Here is a 26,789-nt window from a genome sequence, read left to right as displayed (position 1 = left end):
AACATGTCATCAGTAGACATGTTAACTGAATGGGCCACTGTTGGTTTTGTAATGTATTGTTGATAACATGGAGGGAAAATTTTTAGACACCCATGTAATTCAAATCTTCTATAGCTATTAAGGATTGACCATGATATTGAATATAGATATTATAAAAAATATACAAGAAGAAATATATACAAGAAGATTAACTACCAGTCTCTTATGACTTACTTACAATTTGTTTTTCTTAAAAAGTTCTCTATTTTATGATCTCTGAGCTTCAACAAACTATAAGGAGTGATTGACATTTTTTCTTTGATTTTCATTAAACAAAAAATATTCGACTCATTTAAAATTTTGCAATGTCCAATACAGTGGGGCCACAATAATTCATTCTAATAAAAGACACTATCATCTGGTAATTGTGCATTCCAAATCCAAAGTTTCTTAGAGCTATAGTATTTGATTTTCTAAAATCTGACCTGTAAATAATACAAATACAGATGGATAAGAACATGCTAAGTCAATAGCTCCAAATAGAGGTTTTCGTTTTAGAAATGCAGATCCTTGAGCTGATCCCAGAACTACCAAAACTGTCTACAGGGTGGTCTCTGACCTGCATATTTTCAAAAAGTTCCATAATATATGTTATCATAAGGGAAATTATGAAAATAAACTTCAGTCAATTGATCATAACTACAGTGGGCCTATCTCATAATGCCACCATAAAGTAAGTACTACGAGAGACAATCACAAATATCATATGTTCTACAGAATTCTATGCTTCAAAACAGATACCTTTCACTCCTTAACGTCTGTACAGAAAGCTCCCAACTCTTTGATTTTGTCTAATACCATTTCCTTCATAAATCTCAAGCAGAGGCCATTTATTCTACCATCTATCAACTTTCAGGAGCAAACAGAAGGGTCCTCACTCTCCCAGCTTCTAGCTTCCTTCTCCCACCTTTGACCATGCCTCTTTTTATTCTCAAAATCCACTCTTTTTGTGACACTTGGAACTCCCAACTATACCATTGTATCCTTGTCATCATCTACTGATTTCATTATCCCTCCACAGCTATCAGAAGCTCCCAAACCTGGTTCACAATCTTCCTCTCCATACCAACTCTTCATTCATCTCTTCATTCAAACATTTACTGAGTCATTGAGTCATACCATACAAGAGATACTGTGCTGGGTGCTAGGGATGCATTATAGAACAAAATAGAACCTGTTTTCATGGAGGTTATATTCCAGAGTTAGGGAATAGAGGAAGGGGAAATAGACATGAACAGATAAATGAATATGTAACATGCCAGGTTAGGATTAATGCTTTGAAGAAAAATAAAACAAGGCAAGTGGACAGTGAGTCATGAGGATATGCAGGGAAGGGCAGAAAAGGCTTTCCCAAAGGGATGCATTTGGCAACCGAGTCACATGTGTGAGCTGGACAAGAGGATCCCTGGAGGAAAGGCCAGTTAGGCCGAGAGGACCACAAACACAAGGCTCTGAGGTGGGAGCATGCTGGCACATCTAAGGAACATGCCAAAGAGAACTTAGTGAAGGGAAGTGCAGTAGGAAATGGGATCAAAGAGGGAGACAGAACCAGATTATGAAAAGCCTTGTAGACAACGGTCAACAATTCGGGTTTTATTTGGAGAGAGATGGGAAGCCACTGGGGATTTCAAGCAGAAAAGCAAAATGATCTGACAAGTTTTGAAGGGATTGCTTTCTAAAGAATGACCTGTATATCAGGCAAAGGTAGAAACAGTGAGGCCAGTTAGAAACGATGGCAATATTCCAGGTGAGAAATGATGGGCTTAGATCAGGGTGGAGGTGGAGGAGGTGGTACACAGTAGTCAGATGCCAGCTACATTCAGGATTTGCTGATGACTTGGAAGCTGGGAATGAGAGAAAGAAAGGATTCGAGAATTGACTCCTGTATTTTTGGCTTTACCAAATGAAAGGATGGAGTTGGAATGTACTGATGGATTTGAGAGAAAAATTAAGAGTTCAACTTGGGACATACTAAGTTTGAGATGCATTTTCAGCATTCAAGTAGGGATCACTGTTGATAACTTAAATATCACTGTGTTTGACCTACTGACATCTAGGATCGAGGTTTGCAAATTCAAATGCTTGCAGGGGCCAGGCAGGCAACATAAGCAAGTGTTAAAGTGCAACAGGGAGTGGTGGGGACTTGGCTGATCAGAAAGTAAATGACCCATCTAAAGGGAAAGCCAGTACTGAGCCCCAGGAATCTAGGCCCTGTGTTGCTTGATTTTCCGAGTTTTTAAATAAAAGGAAGAATCTGGATTTTCAACAACCAAATCTTAGTGGGGAAAAAAAAGTTCTACAATTTACTAAATTCTGGAAATGTTGGATTAAATAAAGTTCTCACTGCAAGACTTATCATGCCCTCAATTTATTAACGTACACTGAAAAACAGATATTGTGTCTAGCACTTCCCTAATTTACTTGACAGTACATGAAGCATCTCCTGGGACAAGCATTCCTTGGCATATATTTTGAGAAATGATGGTTTATACATAAGTCCTAAATGTCTAATCAAACTCTTCACTCCCTCTTGGGAATTTCAGGGTGCAAATTTCTTGTAGCTTATGAGTCATGATTGATCTTACACTCACACATACAAAAGCCAATTTTGTTAGATGCCTTAATATCAGGCTTGTATGAAGCATAAATTGAGTAATTACTTAAGTCTTCAAACTTGTCAACTATTAAGTGGAGTCCCGACCTTCTCATTGGCGAGGAAATCTTAGTGAAATCACAAGGTCATTGAATCCCTTTATTTCCCAACTCCTCTGCCTCCTTCATCTGCTGTGCTATATAATTTAGTGACAGGAAGGACAGCCAATTACTACCATGCACTTGGCAGAAGTTCTTCATTTTACTTAACTATAAGGAACAAAGAAGGGAGAGGATAAATAAATCTGGAATGGAAAATCTGTAATGAAAAGATAAGACTAATATTGTCACAAGTCTTTCAAATTATCTTCTAGAACATATTAAAACATTTGAGGTGCAAGGCTTGTCTCTGAAGAATTAAAGTGCTTCATCTGTTTAAAAGAAAGGAGAAGAGTATATAAAAAGATAAACAATATAAAAATGTCAAAAACTTCTATAAAAGTTCAGAGACTAGAGAGGGCAATATGGGTTTGAGTAACCAGTGGAAATGTCACATGAGCTGGTCCTTGAAGCAAAGGTGGTCCTCAGGTTGGGAGGAAGGTGGTCAGAATTCTATCCATAAAAGACAAGGGCACTCTCACCTCTCGGACGTCCCGTCCGGAGAGCAAAACTCCAGCGACTTTGGGCCCCGCCCCCGTGAGAGTGGAGGGCGGCCAATGAGGGCGGTCCTGAGGGCAACGGGGCCAATGAGGCGAGCCTGGGGCGGGGCGCGGGGGCCGGAGGGTGGGGCGGGTGGCGGCCGTGAAAGCTCCAAGTCTGGCTACGCGCAGTATATGACAGTACGTCAGCAGCGGGATGGCCGTAGCTGTGGCGGCGGCTGCAGAAGCCCGAGCAGCCGCGGCCGCAGTAGAGGCTAGCGCCGGAGCGGCGTCGGCGGCGGCACCCCGGGGAGTCTAAGATGGCGGCGGGGGGGGCGGCGGGCCTGCGGGAGGAGCAGCGCTACGGACTGTCGTGCGGGCGGCTGGGGCAGGACAACATCACCGTACTTCATGTGAAGCTCACCGAGACGGCGATCCGGGCTCTCGAGACCTACCAGAGTCACAAGAATTTAATTCCTTTTCGACCTTCAATTCAGTTCCAAGGGCTCCAAGGGCTTGTCAAAATTCCCAAAAGTGATCCCCACAATGAAGTACATAACTTTAACTTCTATCTGTCAAATGTGGGAAAGGACAACCCTCAAGGCAGCTTTGATTGCATCCAGCAAACATTCTCCAGCTCTGGAGCCTCCCAGCTCAATTGCCTGGGATTTATACAAGATAAAATAACAGTTTGTGCAACAAATGACTCGTACCAGATGACACGAGAAAGAATGACCCAGGCAGAGGAGGAATCCCGCAACCGTAGCACAAAAGTTATCAAACCTGGTGGACCATATGTAGGGAAAAGAGTGCAAATTCGGAAAGCACCTCAAGCTGTTTCAGATGCAGTGCCTGAGAGGAAAAGGTCAACTCCCATGAACCCTGCAAGTACAATTCGAAAGACACACAGCAGCAGCAGTGTTTCTCAACGGCCATACAGGGACAGGGTGATTCACTTACTGGCACTGAAGGCCTACAAGAAACCTGAGCTGCTTGCTAGATTGCAGAAAGATGGCGTCAATCAAAAAGACAAGAACTCCCTCGGAGCAATTCTGCAACAGGTAGCCAATCTGAATCCTAAGGATCTCTCATATACTTTAAAGGATTATGTTTTTAAAGAGCTTCAAAGGGACTGGCCTGGATACAGTGAAATAGACAGACGGTCATTGGAGTCAGTGCTCTCTAGAAAACTAAATCCATCTCAGAATGCTGCTGGCACCAGCCGTTCAGAATCTCCCTTATGTTCTAGTAGAAACGCTGCATCTTCTCCTTCTCAGAAACGACTTTTGGATTCCGATTTCATTGATCCTTTAATGAATAAAAAAGCTCGAATATCTCACCTGACAAATAGAGTACCACCAACATTAAATGATCATTTGAATCCCACCAGTGAAAAGTCTGCTGCGGGTCTCCCACTGCCCTCTGCAGCTGCTGCCATCCCCACCGCTCCACCGCTGCCTTCAACCCACCTGCCCGTCTCAAATCCTCCTCAGACTGTAATTTCTAACTCCAATTCCCCTAGCACTCCAGAAGGCCGGGGGACTCAAGACCTACCTGTTGACAGTTTTAGTCAAAACGGTAGTATCTATGAGGACCAACAAGACAAATATACCTCTAGGACTTCCCTGGAAACCTTACCCCCTGGTTCAGTTCTACTAAAGTGTCCAAAGCCTATGGAAGAAAACCATTCAATATCTCACAAAAAGTCCAAAAAGAAATCTAAAAAACACAAGGAAAAGGACCAAATAAAAAAGCATGACATTGAGACTGCTGAGGAAAAGGAGGAGGACCTTAAAAGAGAAGAGGAAATTGCCAAGCTAAATAACTCCAGTCCAAATTCCAATGAAGGAGTTAAAGAGAGTTGCACTGCCTCTATGGAGCCTTCTTCAACAATTGAACTCCCAGATTATTTGATAAAATATATTGCTATTGTCTCCTATGAGCAACGCCAGAATTACAAGGATGACTTCAATGCTGAATATGATGAGTACAGGGCCTTGCATGCCAGGATGGAGACTGTAGCTAGCAGATTTATCAAACTGGATGCACAACGAAAGCGCCTTTCTCCAGGCTCAAAGGAGTATCAGAATGTTCATGAAGAAGTTTTACAAGAATATCAGAAGATCAAGCAGTCTAGTCCCAATTACCATGAAGAAAAATATAGATGCGAGTATCTTCATAACAAGCTGGCTCACATCAAAAGACTAATAGGTGAATTTGACCAACAGCAAGCAGAGTCATGGCACTAAAACTCTGCTGGGACCAGAAGATGTGAATAAACTTAAGCTTATTTATTTAAAATTCCAAATGAGTTGCTCTAAGATTCTAAAAAGATGAAACTTTGCCTGTTGAAAGTTTCAGTATTAGTAAACTTGAGTTCTTTTTTTTTTTTTTTTTTTTTTTTCCTCACTTTACTTTGCTTCTTTGCAATTTTGAAGCTGCTTTTTCTGGTCCCTTTTTCCCCTCAAGACTTCTGTTTGTCAATAAGAAATGATTTTTTTAGATAGATATTGGAAATCCAATGTCTATACTTCACATCATTTTTTTTCCTCAGAAACTTGTGTTTGTCTTTAGAAATGACTTTTTTAAATATTAGGGACCCAGTGTCCACACTTCAAAGTTGTGTGCTTAAAAAAAAAGTGATGTGCAAGGTGAAATGCTTTTGGATAAACATAAGCCTATTTTCTGACCTTTCTTAATGCAAACTCTTTGCCTTAAGTGGTAGAATATTTAGAAATTTGCACAAAATACAAAAAAAAAATTAAAACATTGTTTTGGAGGGTTAAGAAATAGAAAAGTGTGTATGTACGTATATAGATACACATACACATATGTATATACAGGCTGACTTGATCTAGAACAGTAAATCTGCCCTACAAGTTAACCCCCCATTGCAATGGTTGCCTTAAGGTGTTTGCTAGTTGTGTACATAGTGTGGTTAGTCATTAGCTACACTGCTTCCCACTTGATTAGAGCAATGGGAAGCACACTGTGGCCTACCAGCGTCTGAAGCGTGTGCTCGAACTGTGTGTGTGCAGAGGTTGTGTGGATGTGAGCATGCATGAAGGGAAAAAAAGCTGCTACTCTTAGTAGGCCAAACGCTCAGGTTAAACAACTGACGAGTGTTACTGTAGGTTTTTTTTTTTTCTGTCAAATTGCTACTTCTATTGTGGAAGACAAAAGCATTTCCATTTCAACAGTTTGTCAGCTTTATTAATGTTGGGCAAAATCGATATGTTATGAAAATGAAACAGATCTATAGTTTTGGGACAAAATTATAAAATTAAATGTGTAGGTAACCTATTTATATACTGCTATAAAGTATTTTTTGAAGAGAGATATGCAAAGAAGCTATTACCTACATGAAATGTATATTTAAAGATTTTTTTTCATCCTGGGTGCCAGGAATATTAAAAAGAACAGATATATTTAACCATAACATACTGTGATTCATCAAACAGCACAAACTTTCATTTCACGGAGTTTATCTGTTGACTTTGATTTAAACTATCACTTGTTTTATCATGTGGGAACATAAGTTATATGGTCAAAAATGTAAGGATTTTGAACTAATGTTAATTCAAGTTGTGTTGTCTTATCGTATTGTCTTTTCAAAGTGCTGCCAGTTGAAAAGGGAAGCATTATGTTTACAAATCTGTTTTGAAATGTTTGCCAAATTTTTGGTAGTATCTTTAATAAAGATGTTTGTCTCCAACATCCAAAAAAAAAAAAAAAAAAAAAAAAAAAAAGACAAGGGCAGACATGGAGACAAGGCAGTTTTAGGTACTAAGAGCAGACAAGACTGTAGAGGTTGGAAGGAAAATGGGAGATGAGGCTGGACCAGATCATGGGGGTACCACTGAAAACCTGGACTTCACTGTGTTGGTGACAGAGGCGAATCTGCCATGACAAGATGTTGATCTGGTCATGTCAAGAGGGAGATGGTGAGGCAAGAGCACTCTACAAGATTGCTTTGAGGTGATGAATGTTGGGCTAGGGAGCTGGCAGGGGGAAAAGGAAGAAAGGGATGAATGAGACTGATATTATGAAGGAGAAAATAATCACTAGGACTAATTAACCTATTGAACATGGGAGAAGCAAAGGAGAAAGGCATGGTTTTGACCCTGGGTCCCTAAGACAAGGAAAGTCCCAACAGCAAACTGGTTTATATGTACTGATTTGAAGTGATAGTGGTACATCCAAGGAGAAATGTCCAATCAATTAATTAGAGACTTAGGACTAGAATGCAAGAAAGAAAGGGAAATAAGGTATATTAAGATACTACTGTGTTCTCAGCTATGTGCCAGATCCTTTACCTATGTGATCAATTTAGAAGAGATTCAGGGTTGGAGTTTTCCATTTGACACCATCCACATGGATGCCAAAGTCAAAGCGGGAGAATGGACAGGATTCAGTGAAGACTTACTTATCACACTTTATGTCCCTTTGCTCTAAAGGTCACACTATTATGACACTCAATCATCACACAAAAATAAGTACACACAGAAACACTGATTTTGGCTCAAAATTTCTGATATCTGTAAGTTAATACTGCATTTTAGGTAGCACTTGAGATAGGGAAGGAAAATTATTCTTTTTTATTCTTCTCTCCCTTGAGGGAGATGGAAAGACACAAAACAGGAAGCAGGAAGGAACCAGTGGAGAAAGTATTTTGGAGAGTTTCCACCAGCTGAGATAAATAGGAATTAAAGCAAACTCTCTCCTTAACCATTTAGACATTGTTTCTTACTTTTCTAGAATTCATTACCAATTTACAGAATGCTACTTTCATTCTCATCATAACATTTCATTGGCAAGCCAGCTAAGAATCACATAGTCATTCCACCTCAGGCTCCTCCTCTGGCAGACCAGGGTCTCAGTTTTTCTCGGTTGTTTGTACTCTGGTCCTGGAGCTCAGGAGTAACAGGCAGATCAACAGTGCATGACATACGTTTCTGCAGCAGTCATCAGTCATTTCCATTTGCCACAATTCTGTAGGGTGAGCTGGGTAGATCCCTTCCTTCCCACAGCAGTCAGGAAGGCCATACTGCTTAAAATGTCTCTCAATTTACATGTCTAGCACAAGAAAAGCATGGAGAAGCAGTGGCAAGAAAGGACAGAGGGGCAGGTGAAACGCAGACTGAATTTGCAAACCCTAGAAAGCATCTTGGCATGCAGCAGTGATTTAATATAAAACAGTTCCCAGTCAAGGTACTCTTACTTTCTTTGACTCCACAGATGCAATGCAATAAATAGTACCACTGTATGTAATCAATGATTTAGTTAACAGTAAAGCTGCTGCTAGTGAACAGACTATAAGTGTCCTCTTTGTACTCTCTAACAAAGGACACCAATGTCAAAAATTCCCCAATACCAATAGCAGAAATATCTGCCTTAGGACCTGTGAAAGATACCCATGTAAGAAACCCCCGATTCATGTAGATTCCTCCGGAACTTCTTGCGGGGAGGATTTGTAGAGTGAGGGTTCCCTAAAGAACATCCAGAGTGGTGCACTCCCACTATCTGGAAGAATGAATTCACATCTGGACTGGCTGCCTCAACACCCAAGTCTATACTAAGGACTATTGACTAACCAATGCTCAGACTTCTGGAAACCAGGCAATATATTTTGAACACGTAAAACGGGGGGAAAACACTTCACTAATTGAAAGTTCCCAAATGGAAAGTTTTAATAAATGTTAGCAACATCTGCTTATGGTGAACTTCCAGTTACACATCAAAACTTCAGTTATGAGATAATTTTACACGGGAAAATAATTATACTCAGACACATGCTGGACAAAACCACCACCTGTTTTGACAATGAAGAGGGTTCATATGATTGATCTTCACACAATTCCAACAGCAGAATAGCTACTAAGGTAGTAATTAAGTGACTCTGTAAACAAAAGTAATTTAAGGAATTGACTCAAATGGGACAATGGATGTTTTCTACCATAATTAAACAACATCAGCTTACTTTTTTCTACTGACTTTAAATGTTGTCTGGATTCTCACTGCTCTTAATTCCCTGATAAAATTTTATTTGTATCCTAAGTTTTGAATCTGGCTCTTAGTTACCAGGTTCCAAAAAACACCAAACAGAATTTAGCACTTGGCAGGCCTATAAGAGACTTGTAAGAAAAAGTTCTTTGCTGGTTCATAGATCCTTTTCCCATCTTACAAATGAACATGGGGAAAGCAGAACATTCAAATTGCTGATTCTGGCTTTCCTCTCTAGGTACAGACAGCAAGAACACTGTAGGACTTCCCCTAGTCCCCTTTCTGCACTCTGAGAAAGAATCCTAAACAACAGAAAAGCAAGAGTAAGATCTTGGTGACATTTTTAGTTAGATCTACAGAAAACGAGTTTTCCTGTGGAATAAAAGATGTCACAGCAAAATTTCATAATTAAGTAGCAATCCCATTATATCATTACTACTGTATTTAGGTAAAACAACAAAATGTACTTTATGCTCTTCTCTTACCTGCCTACTATCCCTTTGGGAGGATGTTGAAGAAGAGGCACTTCTATGGGTAGGAGTGGATGTTTTATGAGCAGGGGATATGCCCTTCTCGTCGGAACTCATAGTTGCAGTTAGAGTCTAGTTATACGCACTTAAAAACATCCCAATCTTGTTGCAAACTCAGAGATGAAGAAGTAGATGATTTTCCAGCTTTATTCCATTGCATGAATCAGTTTTGAATAGAAAATGAGGCAAATTCTGAGGATGTCCAAAACACCTAAAAGCAAAACAAACAAAAACACTTCATGTAATTCAAAAAACAAATGAAAAGATCATTATACTTTAAGAAAAAAATATTAACTGGCATTAGTAGAAAGGAAAAACTGACATATTAGGAAACATTGTTTTTTCCTCTAGATTAAGGTAAACGAGAAAAGCATTACATTGTTAATGCTGAAGTTAAAAGCTTGTGTCCAGGAGAAGCACAGTTAAAATGGCTGTATCTCCCCACAAATGTAACACAGGTATGTTAAAAAAAAAGTTAAGCACAATGACATAAGATCAAAAGCTTAAACAGTAACCTGTACATCTCTGGCCAAGAAGTTAGATCACTAAGGTAAACTTTATCCTCTTCTAAGATGGAAGGAAAAGTTCTAGCCACCATTTTAATGGTGCTCTTCCTTAAAGGAAGCACACAACAGCTGCGCAGGTCCTTTAGCAGCGTTTGGGAAATAAAGCTGCTGGGGATGAACAGAAATCAATCTTTAGACCCAAGAAAAGTGAGCCCTGAACTTTGGTCCTGTAGATCAAGACTAAATGTGGAGGATCAGGGAAAGACAGGGTAAAGGATCACTCCCAGGACGGGGGTGCCGGTCACTGCGAGAGAGCTGGTCAAAGGACTGAGGGAAAGGTCTTTGATATGGTTTCAGACATACTGAGTTTGAGATACCACTGAGGCATTCAAATGGTGACAGACACTTAGAAATGTTGGTCTGGAGCTCAGAGGAGACATTTGGGATGGATCAGATACAAATATGTGATAGACCATGTTAACAAACAAACCTAATGAGTGATTTACATATATCATGTAAAATCTGCATATAAAAACTACGAATAGTTATAGTTTAAAAACTTGCAAGATTGTGTTAGTGGATCATATGGCCCTGCATGTGATAATTAGGATTCTGATGGTCACCTGGTTGTAGAATATATTTTTTTAAAATCCCAATAACTAAAGGGGAAATTATTATAAACTGGAGAAATTAGAGTCTAGTGAATAGAACTTGTAATCCTTTCTTAAGATTTCAAATTCATTGTTGCCACAGGAAAAAATAAAAGCCACTTGTTCCCAAAACTGTAAGGCTTTCCCTTGAAACAAAACGAGTATTCGGGCAAATAGAAATGCAAAGAGTTGTAGAGCTCCTTTTTTGGTCAAAAATGAAGTTTCATTTAGAACTGGCAAAAAGCACCAACAAGCTGACACTTGATAGATGATCATCTAATCTTTTTGTTTTATGAAGGCAGTTTAATAAGTGTGAGTAACGTTTCTGAAGCCAAGCTCTGGTGCCAGCAAACAGAAGGCAAGAACAGTGCATACATCCTCAATTTGATGTACTTTGTTTTCTGGCCCATAGTTGTTTTACAAGTCGATCCTGACACCTGAGCCAAAAGTATGGTGGTTTTGTGATGTGCTCAAGTGCCACCGAGGGATGAGGCGAGACAACCACTCATTAAACTGCTATCCTTTTGGAAGCAAATTCAATCCAAACTACTTTGAGAGCCAACATTTCCACTTTTTGGACTTTTTTCTTTTCCAACAGCAGCCAGCTGTATTTTCCTCATTAACACCACACTAACACCTTGGATTCTGTTTTAATTTAAAATGAGATTTGTAGGGTAACCTGAATGATGAAAAGGCAACACTTCAGTTGAATTATAATTATGAATATGTTGAATATCAAAAATTAAGAAAAGTTGAGTGATAGAATGTAATTCACTCTAAGAACTGTTTTATGAGGTTATTGTTGCTGTTTCTACTAATTATTGGTCTTGGTGTGTTTTTTTGTTTGTTTGTTTTAAACAAAAAAGGATTCAAGCACCTAATAAAAAGTTGAAGGAAATGTCCTTTAAAGATCCTTCCCTGGTTGGTTTGTATAGGTTAGTATGAAGCCCCGATACATCCCAGAATAAATCAGGCAGAGAATAAAAATGTATTTGCAAAGCCCCCTTGAGGGACTGGCAAATTAAACTTCCCCACCTGGGGAATTATTTATACTCTCACAAGCATTGGGGACTACCAATTTAGAAGGTCGAGCCCTCAATCTTGGGGCTTGCACTTACGAAGCCTGTTACTGCAAAGGAGAGGCTAAGCTTTCTTATAATTGTGCCTAAGAGTCACCCCCAGAGAACATCTTTTGTTGCTCAGATGTGGCCTCTATTTCTAAGCCAACTCTGTAAGTAAACTCACTGCCCTTACCACCTACATGGACATGACTCCCAGGGGTGTAAATCTCCCTGGCAACATGTGATGTGGCTCTTGGGGATGAACCTGGACCCAGCACTGAGTGATTGAGAAAGCCTTCTTGACCAAAAGGGAGAAGAGAAATGAAACAAACCTTCAGTGGCTGCAAGATTTCAAATGGAGTCAAGAGGTCATGCTGGTGGGCATTCTTATGCACAATATAGATACTAGGTTTTAGTGTATTGGAATAGCTAGAAGGAAATACCTGAAACTATCAAACTGCAACCCAGTAGCCCTGATTCTTGAAGACAACTGTATAACTATACAGCTTATACTGTGAAACTGTGTGATTGTGAAAACCTTGTGGCTCACTCTCCCTTTAACCAGTGTATAGATAGATGAGTAGAAACATGGGGACAAAAAGTAAATGAATAATAGAGAGGGATGGGGGGATGGGATGTTTTGGGTATTCTTTTTTACTTTAATTTTTATTCTTAACTCCTTTTTTTTTTTTGTGGGAATGAAAATGTTCAAAAATTGAATATGGTGATGAATGCACAACTATATAACGGCACTGTTAACAACTGATTGTACACTTTGGATGAGTGTATGGTTTGTGAATATATCTCAATAAATTGAATTTTTAAAAAAAGATCCTTCCAACACTGATTATAATTCCAAACCTGATTATCAATCAATCATTTGATCACCTGCTGTATTTCAGAATACACTACAAAAGTAACAGTGTCAAAGCTCCATTACTAGGTTCTGTCTACTTATTCTTCATTCCTAGAGTGTAAGAATTGCTGTGATATAAAAAAATACTTCATCTCTATTGAAACACATTTTCAAAAACTGCCTAAATAATATTCTAAACCAAAGAAAGACCATAGATGTTAAAGTCAACACTAACATAGTTATCATACTCAATGAAAACAGTACTGTGATGAAAATAACAGCAATATGAGTGCTGAACATCTCATTTCTCTTCCTCATTCCTCCTTCATATGAATGGGATCACTACTCTTGTTGCAAAGTGCTGTAACATTTCCATTTACACAGAGTGACATAAAATTCAGATTAATGATTCAGGGACCTAACTAAAGCAAAAGTTGGTAGGGAAGACTTTTGGAATAAACTTGCTGTTTACAGTCACCACAAATTGCATGTATCCAGAAAAGACATTTGAAATTGGGATTACCTGATTTTGATCATCATGAGCTTATAACATATGAGGGTAAAGACTTTGTTTTATTCACTACTGAATCATCAGGGACTAAAACAGACCCTCATTATAACAGGCACTCAGTAAAAAATGAATGAATGAATGGATGAATAACTTTAAGAAGCAATTCTACACATAACATTTCAAATGACCTATTAAAAAACACTGTGTAAAGTTAGCACATCAGATATTATGTACATTCCACAGATAAGGAATCGAGGGCAAATCACTGATTACCAACCACTGATTTCAGAGCCTTCTTTGAGCTTGGTGCTGAAGCTACGGAGACAAAGGAACTTCAAACGTTCATATTAAATAATACGAGAACCCAATCAGCCAAATCCAAAATGTGGGAGAAACTACATGACACACAGTTTTTTAAACATGGTACAACAGACAAAGGGAAGAGAAACTGTTATAGAATAAAAGAAACTTAAGAGATTTATAACTAAATACCATACATGGATCTTGTTTGGATAGTGTTTCAAATCAACCTCTGTAAATTGGATTTATTGAGATCACTGGTGAAAACTGAACACAAAGTGGACATCAGATGAAATAAGGACTTGTTAATTTTATTGGATGTGAAAATGGTATTGTGGTTCTATTTTAAAAAATCCTTATTTGTTAGAAATATATACTTAAGTATTGACAGGTAAAATGATCCAACCTCTCTGGGATTTGCTTTGGAAAATTTTTTAAAAGTGTGAGGAGAATAGCTGAAACAATGGCAGAATGTTAACAATCATTGAAATGATGTGTAAAAGAGGATTTGGTTTTTATATTCTCTCTACTTTTATGTATGTTTGAAATTTTCCATAAAAATTTAAAAAAAAAAGAAAAAGAAAACAAATGCTAACTAATGCAAGTTCACAATCTAGTTGGGGAAAAATTCTACTAAAAAGACAATTTAAATATGTCATGCCACTGCCTTCTCACCTCCATGCTGGCCGCTGAGTAATCACAACTTAGTCTTATGTTGTTTCCTTTGTATGTGGTGAATTGCTCTTCTCTTGCTGCTTTCAGAACTTGCTCCTTCTCTTCAGTATTTGACAGTCTGATCAGAATATGTCTTGGAGTGGTTTTATTTGGATTTTTTCTATTTGGAGTTCTCTGGGCATTTATGCTTTGTGTATTTATATTGTGTAGAAGGTTTGGGAAGTTTTCCCCAACAATTTCCTTGAATACTCTTTCTAGACCTTTACCCTTCTCTTCCCCTTCTGGGACACCAATGAGTCTTAAATTTGGACATTTTATTTTCTATATCATATCCCTGAGACCCATTACAATTTTTTTGATTTTTTTCTCCATTCTTTCTTTTGTTCATTCATTTTCTGTTCTGTGGTCCTCGAGGAGGCTGAGTTGTTGCTCAACTTCCTCTAATCTTGTATTATGAGTATCCAGAGTCTTTTTAATTTGGCCAACAGTTTCTTTTATTTACATAAGATCTTCTATTTTTTTATTTACTCTTGCAATGTCTTCTTTATGCTCTTCTAGGGTCTTCTTCATGTCCTTTATATCCTGTGCCATGCTCTCATTCTTTCATTTTAGTTCTTTGATTAATTGCACCAAGTACTGTGTCTCTTCTGAGCTTATGATTTGGGTGTTTGGGATTGGGTTCTCCATATCATCTGGTTTTATCATATGCTTTAAGATTTCTGTTGTTTTTGGCCTCTTGGCATTTGCTTTACTTGATAGGGTTCTTTCAGGTTATAAAAAATACCAACCTCTAACTTGTCAGATCTACAGCTGGGTGGTGTACACTTTCTCTGACTAACCAGCAGATGGTGTCCGCAAGTCACCTATTCACCTCAAGTCAGTTTCCCCCAACTTTGTCTTTGTATTTTGTGGGGATCTGATTCTTGTGGGGTTCAATTGGTGCACTAAGTTTGGGTGTGTTGTTGTTGGTGTCCGCCCTGAATGTGGGGCATGTGTCTGGGTGGTTAGGGAGGCAGGGCAGAGAGAGAGAAAAATTCTGAGAGAGAAAAATTTCCAACCAAGAATACTTTATCCAGCAAAACTCTCCTTCAAATTTTAGGGAAAGCTTAAATTTTTCACAGATAAACAAATGCTGAGAGATTTTGCTAATAAAAGACCTGCCCTACTTCAGATACTAAAAGGAGCCCTACCGACAGAGAAACAAAGAAAGGAGAGAGAGATGTAGAGAAATTTAACAGACATATACAGAACATTACATCCCAGGTCACCAGAACACACATTCTTCTCTAGTGATCACGGATCTTTCTCCAAAATGGACCGTATGCTGGGACATAAAACAAGCCTCAATAAATTTTAAAATCTCTGACAGCAATGGAATACAAATAGAAGTCAATAACCATCAGAGACTTGGAGAATTCACAAACACCTGAAGGGTAAAAATGAGGGGAAGATGAAAACATTCCTGGATAATCAAAAGCTGAGGGACTTCATCACCAGTAGATCAGTCCTATAAGAAATGCTAAAGGGAGTTGAGCAGGCTGAAAGTAAGGGACACTGAACAATTGACTGAAACTACATGAAGAAATAAAGATTTCCAGTAAAGATCACATGGTAAATATAAATACTAATACTACTGTATTTTTGATTTGTAACTCCACTATTTACTTCCTACAGGTTCTAAAATACATAAACTGTAATGATAAATCAGTGGTTTTAGACTCAATGTAAAATATGTAATTTTTGAGAAGAACTACGTAAAGGTGGGGGAATGGAGGAGTATAGGAACATAGTTTATGTGTCCTATTGAAGTTGGTATCAAAGAAAAACAAGATTGTTATAGATTTAAGAAGTTAAATTTAAGCCCCACAGTAAACACAAAGAAAGTATCAGAGAATATGACCATAGAGACGAAAAGTAGAGTATGGGTTACAAGAAGTGGGGGAAGGGGCAATGGCGAGTTAAGAAATGAGTGTAGGGTTTCTGCTTGGGGTGAAGGGAAATTTCTAGTAATGGATGGTGGGAAGATAATAGCATTGCAACATTCTAAATGTGATTAATCCCACTAATGGAATGCTAGGGAGGGGTTGGAATGGGAAGATTTAGGCTGTATGTATGTTTCCACAATTGAAAAAAAAAAAAAAAAAGACAGTCTAAATAGATAATGACAATTGAATGCTAAGGATGATCCTGAATGAGATCTGAGGGTGGAGGACAGGAGGGTGTGTCAAAGGGACACAGTTGGGACATAAGAAAAAAAAAAAAAGGAAATATAGAATGTAAGCTTTGTATCAATGTTGAATTTCTTGAACTTCTTAGCTGCGCTTAATGGAATTGCATAAAAGAATATTCTTGTTCATGGGAAATGTATATGTGAATTATATTGTTTGTTCAAGGAGGTGCAGCTTGCTCTCATATGTTCAAAGACAGAGTAACAGATGATGAATGATAGGGAGGGAGGGAGGGAGGGAAAGAAAGAAATGGTGGTGTGACAGGATGTTAAAGTTGGTGGATGGGGGTATTGGGGGGGGTTGGGGTATGTTGGAGTTCTGTGTATGGGGTTTGTATTGTTTTTGCAACTGTTCCTGTAAGTTTGAATTTATTTAAAAGACAATTTAAACACCATTCAAGAAGTGCTTCGATAAAAGAAGCAGCGAGTGCTATGGAGTTTAGAAGAGACACTCGTAAGTATGGAGAGGCCAGAGTGGAGATGATGTGAAAGTTCAGTCTGCCACAATAAAAACTGAGGTTATTTAAAGACGTCACCTAAGGTAACCTACAGTGCAGTGTAGATGGCACACATACCAAAGATGACTTTTAATAAAGCACAGGCTGAGGGCCACCAGCACCACCACTCATTCTTCCAGTTCTCTCTTTAATTGCCAGCTGCTGCTGGAAAACCCTCAGGAGAGGAGAGGCAGTCACACCCAACATCTCCCTTCTGAATCTCTGAGGAAATCCCCACCCTGCACCTTTCGAAAGGTGCAGTAACAATTACATCTAACTTTCAGAAGGGCACATTCCAATAAAGCCGCTGCAAACTGTTGCAATGTATGTAGGAAGTGTTGCTTCAGGATCAGTACAGACTTAGCGATAATTCACCCTGTGCCTAGCAGTGCACTAAAGCCATGGAGTAGAAAAGCCAGCATGACAGCTTCCTCTGCATATGCCCAAAGAGTGCTCCAGGGAGAGTTGCAAGGTCATAGTTATTTTTAGACATTCATCCTTGTACTAAATGGAGATGCTGAGTCAGCAAAGGTGACAAAACCTGAACACTTTTTACACTGAGAATCTTCAGATATTGATAATTATTTTCCATTTCATAAATTATCTTATGGGAAAAACCCAAATGCTAAGTTTTCCTTAAAAGATATCTTTATATGGATGCATATTAAAGGTATTTTGATCTGTTAAAATTGGTTTCTTTCATCAGCAGGCATTTTGAGAAAACTTGTATTTTTTTCCTTAATACCCATAAAATTCAAGTTCATTGTATTAGCCAGCTTAGGCTAAGTTGTGATGTGGTAACAAACAACCCCCAAACCTTAAAAGATTACAGGAAGGTCTATTTCTTGCTCATGTTATATGTCCTTTAGAGATTAGCTGCAGCTCTGCTCTGTGTCCTCTTCATTTCAGCCTGAAGGAGCACTCCCCTGTAAAGGACGCAAAGGATCCATGCAGAACCAGGGGATGGTTCTTAAAGTTCTGCTTGTAGGTGGCATATGTCACTTTCACTCACATCTTATTGGCCAAAGCAAGTCACCTGGATAAACTGAAGGTCAATGAAATCAGAAAGTAGAATCCTCCAAGAGGGAGAGGCAGTGAATACTTAGGCACAATAATAAAATCTACTATAGTCACCATAGGAAAAAATTTTAAAATACAGACAAATGAAAACTATTTAAATTGCCTCAAAAAATTGCCTCTAATTTCATCACTCAGATAACAACTGTTAACATTTTTGGTTCTACCTTAACCAAAGTAAGAGAATAATATTCATACTGACTTGTAATATGCTTTTTCAATCAACAATATATTGCTAACAGGCTTCCTTTGAACAAAGAAACATCAACAGTATCATTTGTCATCACTACATATAATGACACCAAGTGGCCATACCACAATATGTTTAATCAATCTTTTATTGTGACATTTAGGTTGTTTTCAGCATATTTTCAGTATATTTTGAAGCAACAATATTTACCCCAGAAGCGTTCATAGTAGTTATATATTTGCTTTTTGATCATTATGAAATGACAAGCCACCTGGGCAGGACATTCCTATCTATTGATTGTATTAATGTAGATGTCACCCTTGTACTGCTGGGTGGAATAAATTAGTTTTCTATCAAGGTCATCACCAGGGCAATGAATGCCTATTGTCTTTATGTATTAAAGTTTTTTCTTTTCTAAAAGATTAGAAGTAGATATTCATTTTTATTTCTAAGGTCACTAATCCACAGGTGAGGAAAAAAAAAAAAAGGACTGACTGATTCCAAGAACACAAGCTAGAGACTTCTAGGAAAGATGGCCCCATAAGATTTGGTGAAGTTCTCTCCTAGAAAAATGACTAAAAAACAGGGACCACAAGGATTTAAAAATAAAGATCATCAGTACTTACGCTAGGAATAGAGGGCGCCACATGCCACAAAATCTGAGGGATATCTGCTAGAAATCTCTTCATTCAGGACCAAACCAGGACACTGAAACCAATGTATCTTCCCTTCTCCAGACAGGGAGAAAGTGCTATAGGAAGAAGTCGGCCAATAACACCAGTTTCCTCCAAACTGGAGAGATGAGGGAGAAGAGGCACAGGGCAAGAGCTTGTTGCAGAACAACAGCTTTCTGAGGCTCCTAGCAACTACACATATGCAGCCGTGTCTTGCTCTTTGCTTCCTAAGAGCATCACAGACAAGTACCAACACCCACCCCTAAAATACAGACTGCTAACCCCAGCCCACTCCACCCCACCCCACATCTGCTCTCTGTACCACAGTTTACAAAAATAAGGAGGAAAAAAGTACACAAAGACATAAGTTTTTTGACTGTTGATGATGAAGGCTCCACTCTCTCCACTCTCCTTAGGCCACTTGCTATGTAAATTAACAACACAAACCTACAACCTACATGGCCACGCTCCAGGGTACATTTTAAAGGAAGATTTGAATGCTAACCAAGTAAACATGGAGTTGAACCAAGAATAATTGGCACAGATAATCTTTTGGCAAAGAACAAACTTCACACAAAGAAAAGTAATGTGAAAAAAAATTGTGTGCACAATATCTATGAAAATATTCTTCCCTCAAAAGGACAGAAAACTGTTATATGCAAAAGGTAGATGGAGGGTTTGTCTGGAATGTTTATCCTAGCAATAGGAGAGAGGTAGCGCTAAAGCACAAGTACTTTGCATTTTCACAAAATTTAAAGAAAAAACAGGGACTTTGCTTAAGGGATAAGACAGACTCAAATGCAAAGGGAAGTGGCACAGGCAAGAAATTAAGGAAACAAATACACTCCAGAATTTAAATGCATTAATTAAAATGATATTAAAGAAGCACAGAATGACTCTGAAGAAAAATCTAATCAGTTGCAAGAAAGATAAAATTGAGGAAGTCATCAAAAAAAGGCAAGGTAATATAGGGTGAACAAGAAAATTTAACAGATAATGGAAACTGAATACATAAATAATTGTTACTGGACAAAGCTGGTGGATTTTTTGCCTGATGCACTCAAATGACCAATTACTGAGACACCAGGGTTTCAGAGTTTGGCTTAGAGAGAGAGACCACATCTGAACAACAAAAAAGCTTCTCTGGGGGTGACTCTTAGGCATTAATTATAGGTAGGCTTAGCTTTACTGTTACAGAAATAAGTTTCATAAGGGCAAGCCTCAAAATTGAGGTCTTGGCTTATTAAATTGGAAGCCCGTACTGCTTAAGAGAACATCAGGAATTCCCCAGGTGGAGAAGTGTAATAGTTCCACCACTTCTCCAGTCCCTCAAGAGACTTTGCAAATACTTTTTCATATTCTGTTGAAGCTACCCTGAAATGTATCAGGGTATAACATTAACTTATACAGAGTATTAAGATTTTATTCCTTATTCTAGGTTCCATGTCAAATAAAGATGTATTAGGTTGTTTAAATAAACTGACTTGAGAGGTTAAATTAGCTACTGTGCTACAGAAAATTTAGATTTTGGACAAAATAAACATCTCTTCTTTTGATCTCACACAGAAGTTTAAAATGCAGACAATATTATCTTTAACCCTGTATTCTGATTTACCTTAGTCTTAACCAGATCAGCTTCATTCACATATCTAACTGAAGTCTGATCTCTTTTACTCTGAGTCTCAGGTGTTACAGAGATACCTACAGTTCCAGTGAACTACCAGGTAAGCTCAAGAGTAAATGTGACTGTTGTAAGAGCTTACATCTAAGCCCTAATTTTCTTATAAGCATTTTAAAGTGAAGCTTCTTTTAGAAATAAAAACATTTGACAGTTGTCTTATATTGACAAACTACAGCAGAGGTTTTGTCCTGTTTTACCTTTACACATTTACCAGGGTTATGTTACTTAACAGGTAAAACATAATTTTTATATTTTTCCTGCCTCTCTTTTAATGTCCCTCCTTGTTGCAGATGAAGCTCTGACCTACAGCTGACCACATTTACTTTTTATTTATTTATTTACATATTTTTATCAGAGAGATTGTTTTATTTGTTCAGGGTTTAAGACAAAGGTAAAAGCAGAAAGTAGTAAGAGTTAACCATATTGAAAAAGAAGAAACACAAATATTATTGTAGATTTTGTCAGCCTAAGAAATTCAAGCAAATTAACTGCAATACTTTTTTTAATTTACTTTTTATTTTCTTTCATCTTTTAAACATTTTTTATTGTGAAATATAACATATATAGAGAAAAGTGATAAATTTCAAAGTACAGTTCAACAAGTAGTTATAGAGCACATTTCAAAGTACAGTAAAGGTTATAGTTCCATAATTTCAGGTATTTCCTTCCATCTATTCTAATACACTAGATACTAAAAAGAAATATCTACATAATGATTCAGTAGTCATAATCATTTGTTAAATCCTAACTTCTCAGTTACAACTCTATCTCATTTGATCATTCTTTCAATCTTCAGGGATACTTGGGCAATGACCATTCTAATTTCTTCATGCTGAAAAAGGATGTCAACATAATAGGGTAGGGGAATGCAACCAGTTGATGTTCTTGGGGAGACGGGTACCTAAGTTATTTTTTCAGACACTTAAAACTTCCAGATTGTTCCTATGCCAGATAAGCCCTAAAACCCAGAGGTACCACATATACTTTTAGAGACGCATTAGAGCAAAGCAGCTTGACTGACAAGTAAATGTGGCTGTTTCCATGACCTGTAGCTTTTTCCTAAGAATAACTAAAACCATGACTAACAACATCATACCATTGTCTAACATCATACAGATCAGTATCAGGATATAACATGGACAGTAAGAACATTGCCAAGTCTTCAGAAATTTTTATACAATCTCTAAATATATGAATAACATTTCATCCATAAAAATTTAGATAACAAAAGGATAGAAAATCCCCTTTAGCCACTGTAATACTTCCCAAACACTTCCTATGTAATGTTAAACTGTTACAGCACCTCACTTTTTTCAAGGTAGAAGAACAAATTCTTTGTAACAGCTTTCCTTTACAAGTGAGAAGACTTGACTTTTGAAATAAAGGATGATATGGTTAACATAAGCATTAACAAGGATATTATTCTGATATAAAATTTTTGTCTTTTAGACAGAGTACTTGGATCTTTAAGAGAAACTTTTATAACTTTTCATTAAGAGCAGATTAAAAATCCACATTATTTTAACAGGGAGAAAACTAAACTTCAGTTTTGTATGAATATACAGTTTGACACAAAAGTTTTTTTTTAATATTATAAACAGACTTATCAAATTTTTGGTCAGCATTGACTATGACAGACAGAATTCACTTTTATAAACCTACAATTTTTGATATCCATTCAGGGCTTGTAGTCAGCAATGACTACAACAAACAAAATTCACTTTCTCAAACCTTCTACAACTCTCCATGTCGATTCAGGTTTTGTAGTCAGATACAAACAAAATTTACTTTCACAAACTTCTTACTACAACAAACAAAATTCACTTTAATCAGAAAATATGATCATCTTAGTACAGAAAATAATAAAAATAATATCCATCCCACCTATAGTCTTTATTTATCCAGAATGCATACAATTAGAAAGAAATATGAAACAATTTACAAAGATCTTTGAACATGCATACTACCTTCCAATAACAGTAGTTATGAAGCAGAGAAGAGACAGAGATACAACATAATAGAAGAAGGAAGAAATTTATGCTGGGGTTTGGAACACAGCCAGGCATTTATAAACTTTATACTCACAACACACAAATTATTCCTTTACATTATGCCTAAAATCTGTCAGTCCAATCCAGCACTACCTTCAAAGGTCACATGACCCCAAGTCTGAAAAACAATCAGCTCTTCAATAATCAAGGAATTTATCTCCAGAAAAACACTCAAATTTTTCTTAACATTATTCCCAAGTACTAAATAATTCCAGAAATCTGTTAGATCACAAAATTTAGTTAAGCTTCTAAAAAGAGCTAGTTCAGAGCTCTAGTTATTCAAATGCCACTTTCTTATTTAAAGGTCTTAGAAGTGTCATTTATTCTATGAGGTCTTCCTTGAGGTCATCTTTTAATCTTTTTAAAAAAAAAATTCTTCCAGTATTTTTATTCCTTTATTAAAATAATTGGCAGGTACTTTAAATACGACTGTCTTCTCCTATGCCCTGGCACAAGTATAGTCCAACTAGAATACAATCTTGAAGCCAAGAATTATGTCTTCGCCATTCATAACAGCACTTACTAACCTGATTATATACTGACCGTAATTAACAAAACCACTACAAATCCAAATTCTTCCACATACTGAGGTAACAAATATCAAAGTAATTAAGAACCAGATTCTTTGAAATCCAGGTAATTAAGCTTACAAAAACCTTATTTATATTTCTTACTAAACTTAACTGACTCCTTAAATAGGTTATATTTGAAGCATCAGCATATCTTCATTTTATTATATTTTATATAAATGTCATCATTACCAGGCCACATTGCTCAGTTTATGCAACCTGTCTAGTTACGCTATTTTTCTTTTTTTTTGCCTTTTTTTTTTTTTTTTTCATTTTTATTGAGATTGTTCAGATACCATACAATTATCCAAAGATCCAAAGTGTACAATCACTTGCCCCTGGGTACCCTCATACAGCTGTGCATCCATCACACTTAATTTTTGTTCAATTTTTAGAAACTTTTCATTACTCCAGACAAGAAATAAAGTGAAAGATGAAAAAAGAAAAAAAAAAGAAAAGGAAACTCTAATCCTCCCCTATCCCTAACCAACCCCCCTCAATTGTTGACTCCTAGTATTGATATAGTACGTTTGTTACTGTTTATGAAAAAATGTTGAAATACTACTAACTGTAGTATATAGTTTATAATAGGTATATAGTTCTTTCCTATATGCCCCTCTATTATTAACTTCTAATTGTATTGTCATACATTTGTTCTGGTTCATGAAGTGATTTCTAGTATTTGTACAGTTGATCATGGACATTGCCCACCATAAAGAATCAGACGATACCACCAATGTCAAGTGTCTAACATGCCTCTCCTATCCCCCCCTCTTATCTGCATTTACCTTAGTATATCACCTTTGTTACATTAAAGGAAGCATAATACAGTGATTCTATTAGTTACAGTATCTAGTTTATGCTGATTGCATCCCTCCCCCAATGCCTCCCCATTTTTAACACCTTGCAAGGTTGACATTTGCTTGTTCTCCCTCGTAAAAGAACATATTTGTACATTTTATCAAAATTGTTGAATACTCAAGATTTCACCAAGTTACACAGTCCCGGTCATTATCTTTCCTCCTTTCTTGTGGTGTCTCACGTGCTCCCCATCTTCCTCTCTCAACCGTATTCATAGTTACCTTTGTTCAGTGTACTTACATTGTTGTGCTACCATGTCCCAAAATTGTGTTCCAAACCACTCACTCCTGTCTTCTATCACCCTGTAGTGCTCCCTTTAGTATTTCCTGTAGGGCAGGTATCTTGTTCACAAAGTCTCTCATTGTCTGTTTGTCAGAAAATATTTTGAGCTCTCCCTCATATTTGAAGGACAGCTTTGCTGGATACAGGATTCTTGGTTGGTGGTTTTTCTCTTTCAGTATCTTAAACATATCACACCACTTCCTTCTTGCCTCCATGGTTTCTACTGAGAGATCTGCACATAGTCTTATTAAGCTTCCTTTGTATGTAATGGATTGCTTTTCTCTTGCTGCTTTCAGGATTCTCTCTTTGTCTTTGACATTTGATAATCTGATTATTAAGTGTCTTGGCTTAGGCCTATTCATATCTCTTCTGTTTGGAGTACGCTGCGCTTCTTGGATCTGTAATTTTATGTCTTTCTTAAGAGATGGGAAATTTTCATTAATTATTTCCTCTATTATTGCTTCTGCCCCCTTTCCCCTCTCTTCTCCTTCTGGGACACCAGTGATACGTACATTATTGTACTTTGTTTCATCTTTGAGTTCCCGGAGACATTGCTCATATTTTTTCATTCTTTTCTCCATCTGCTCCTTTGCGTGTAGGCTTTCAGGTGTTTTGTTCTCCAGTTCCTGAGTGTTTTCTTCTGCCTCTTGAGATCTGCTGTTGTATGTTTCCATTGTGTCTTTGATCTCTTGTGTTGTGCCTTTCATTTCCATAGATTCTACCAGTAGATTTTTTGAACTTTTGATTTCTGCCGTATACATGTCCAGTGCTTCCTTTACAGCCTCTATCTCTTTTGCAATATCTTCTCTAAACTTTTTGAATTGATTTAGCATTAGTTGTTTAAATTCCTGTATCTCAGTTGAAGTGTATGTTTGTTCCTTTGACTGGGCCATAACTTTGTTTTTCTTAGTGTAGGTTGTAATTTTCTGTTGTCTAGGCATGGTTTCCTTGTTTATCCAAATCAGGTTTTCCCAGACCAGAACAGAGGGAAGAAATATTCAGTATCTGGTTTCCCTGCGGGTGTGTCTTAAAAAATTGCTCCACCCTTTGATGCCTCGAGTCACTGTGCTTTTCTGCCCAGCAGGTGACGCCTGTTAGCCTATAATTCTTGACTGGTGTGAGGAGGTGTGGCCGGGTTCCCCCAGGCTCTGGGGTCTGGTTCTGAATGGAAAGGGCCCCACCCCTTTCCTTCTAGAGAAGACAGAGCCCCCAGGTGGAGGTCATTAGCATTTCAATGGTCTCGCTCTCTGCTTGTGCTGTCTTCGCCCTTCCCCGAGTCACAGCCGTGGAAACTTAAAATGACTGGGGCTTTCTCCACTGAGCCGAAAAAGAAAGAGATAGTCCCCTTCAGACACAGTCAAGGCGACCCTCCGGCTCTCCCAGGTCAGTCGTCACCCAAAGCCTCTGTCTGTTTTTTGGGGATGCGTACCTGTAGTGAGCAGTTCACACTCGCTACTTAAAACCCCAGTTGGAGCTCAGCTGAGCTGTATTTGCTTGCTGGGAGAGAGCTTCTCTCTGGCACCACGAGGCTCTGCAGCTCGGGCTATGGGGGAGGGGGTCTCCCGACCTGGTTCCGCAGGTTTTACTTACAGATTTTATGCTGTGTTCTCGGGCATTCCTCCCAATTCTGGTTGGTGTATGATGAGTGGACGGTCTCGTTTGTCCCCCCGCAGTTATTCTGGATTATTTACTAGTTGTTTCTGGTTTTTTGTAGTTGTTCCAGGGGAACTGCTTAGCTTCCACTCCTCTCTATGCCGCCATCTTGCCCCTCCTCCTAGTTACGCTATTTTTAAGAGGAAATTGAGAATGTACGTATAATACTAGTTTATCAGTAAGCTTGTAAAAATTTAGGGAGAACATACTTAAGCAGAACGAAATTGTATTTGTTTGATTCAAAAGTCATCATAAAAACAGGAATCGGACTAGACTCTGTCACTGCAATTTCTGCAGCTGTACTTGCTTTTTATTCCTTTTATTGGACGTTAAAAAAAATCTTTGTTTTCTTAACATCCTAAAATTATAAACAACCTCAAGAGTATACTGACTGTCAAACTCTGGAATATACTGCAGTTGTTTAATTTGTCCCAAGCCTAAATCCATGAAAACTTTTCCATAGCTTTCAAGGACCTTTCATTTTACTTACTGAAATTTGGCAATTAGATCTTATTCAATTACTCCTATCCCAAGGCTATTTATATTTTAATAATGATCTGATTACTACAGTTACCACTGCAAAGGTATTACTGGAAAAAAATAATTTTAACAAACACGGCCTATTCCATAGCATTTCTTCTCTGCCTGCCATTTCTAATCTCCAGG

At 37.8% G+C, this 26,789-nt stretch overlaps 2 protein-coding genes across 7 annotated transcripts in view; one reads left to right on the top strand and one right to left on the bottom strand.

The window, feature by feature from the left end:
- OSBPL6 (oxysterol binding protein like 6) overlaps positions 1-26,789 on the bottom strand; it is a 235,251-nt gene that overhangs the window by 90,739 nt on the left and 117,723 nt on the right. For all 6 annotated transcript variants that reach the window (XM_037848526.1, XM_037848528.1, XM_037848527.1 and 3 more), the window contains one exon: positions 9,758-10,013. In XM_037848526.1, the coding sequence (XP_037704454.1) occupies positions 9,758-9,859 (102 nt within the window). In that variant the 5' untranslated portion in view covers positions 9,860-10,013. The remainder of the gene's footprint in view (positions 1-9,757; positions 10,014-26,789) is intronic.
- LOC119543637 (RNA polymerase II elongation factor ELL2) lies at positions 3,475-5,667 on the top strand. The gene has a single exon (XM_037848534.1). It carries the CDS (start codon positions 3,590-3,592, stop codon positions 5,516-5,518), a length of 1,929 nt encoding a protein of 642 aa, XP_037704462.1. The 5' UTR covers positions 3,475-3,589; the 3' UTR covers positions 5,519-5,667.

The sequence above is a fragment of the Choloepus didactylus genome, chromosome 9, assembly GCF_015220235.1.
Source record: "Choloepus didactylus isolate mChoDid1 chromosome 9, mChoDid1.pri, whole genome shotgun sequence".
NCBI classification, from domain to species: Eukaryota; Metazoa; Chordata; class Mammalia; order Pilosa; family Megalonychidae; genus Choloepus; species Choloepus didactylus.
Note: the sequence above shows the minus strand (reverse complement) of the source record. Positions and strands in the feature narration are given on the sequence as shown.

Bases quoted from the DNA above. Each gene is read 5' to 3' on its own strand.
- LOC119543637 (XM_037848534.1), top strand. From the start codon at position 3,590: ATGGCGGCGGGGGGGGCGGCGGGCCTGCGGGAGGAGCAGCGCTACGGA.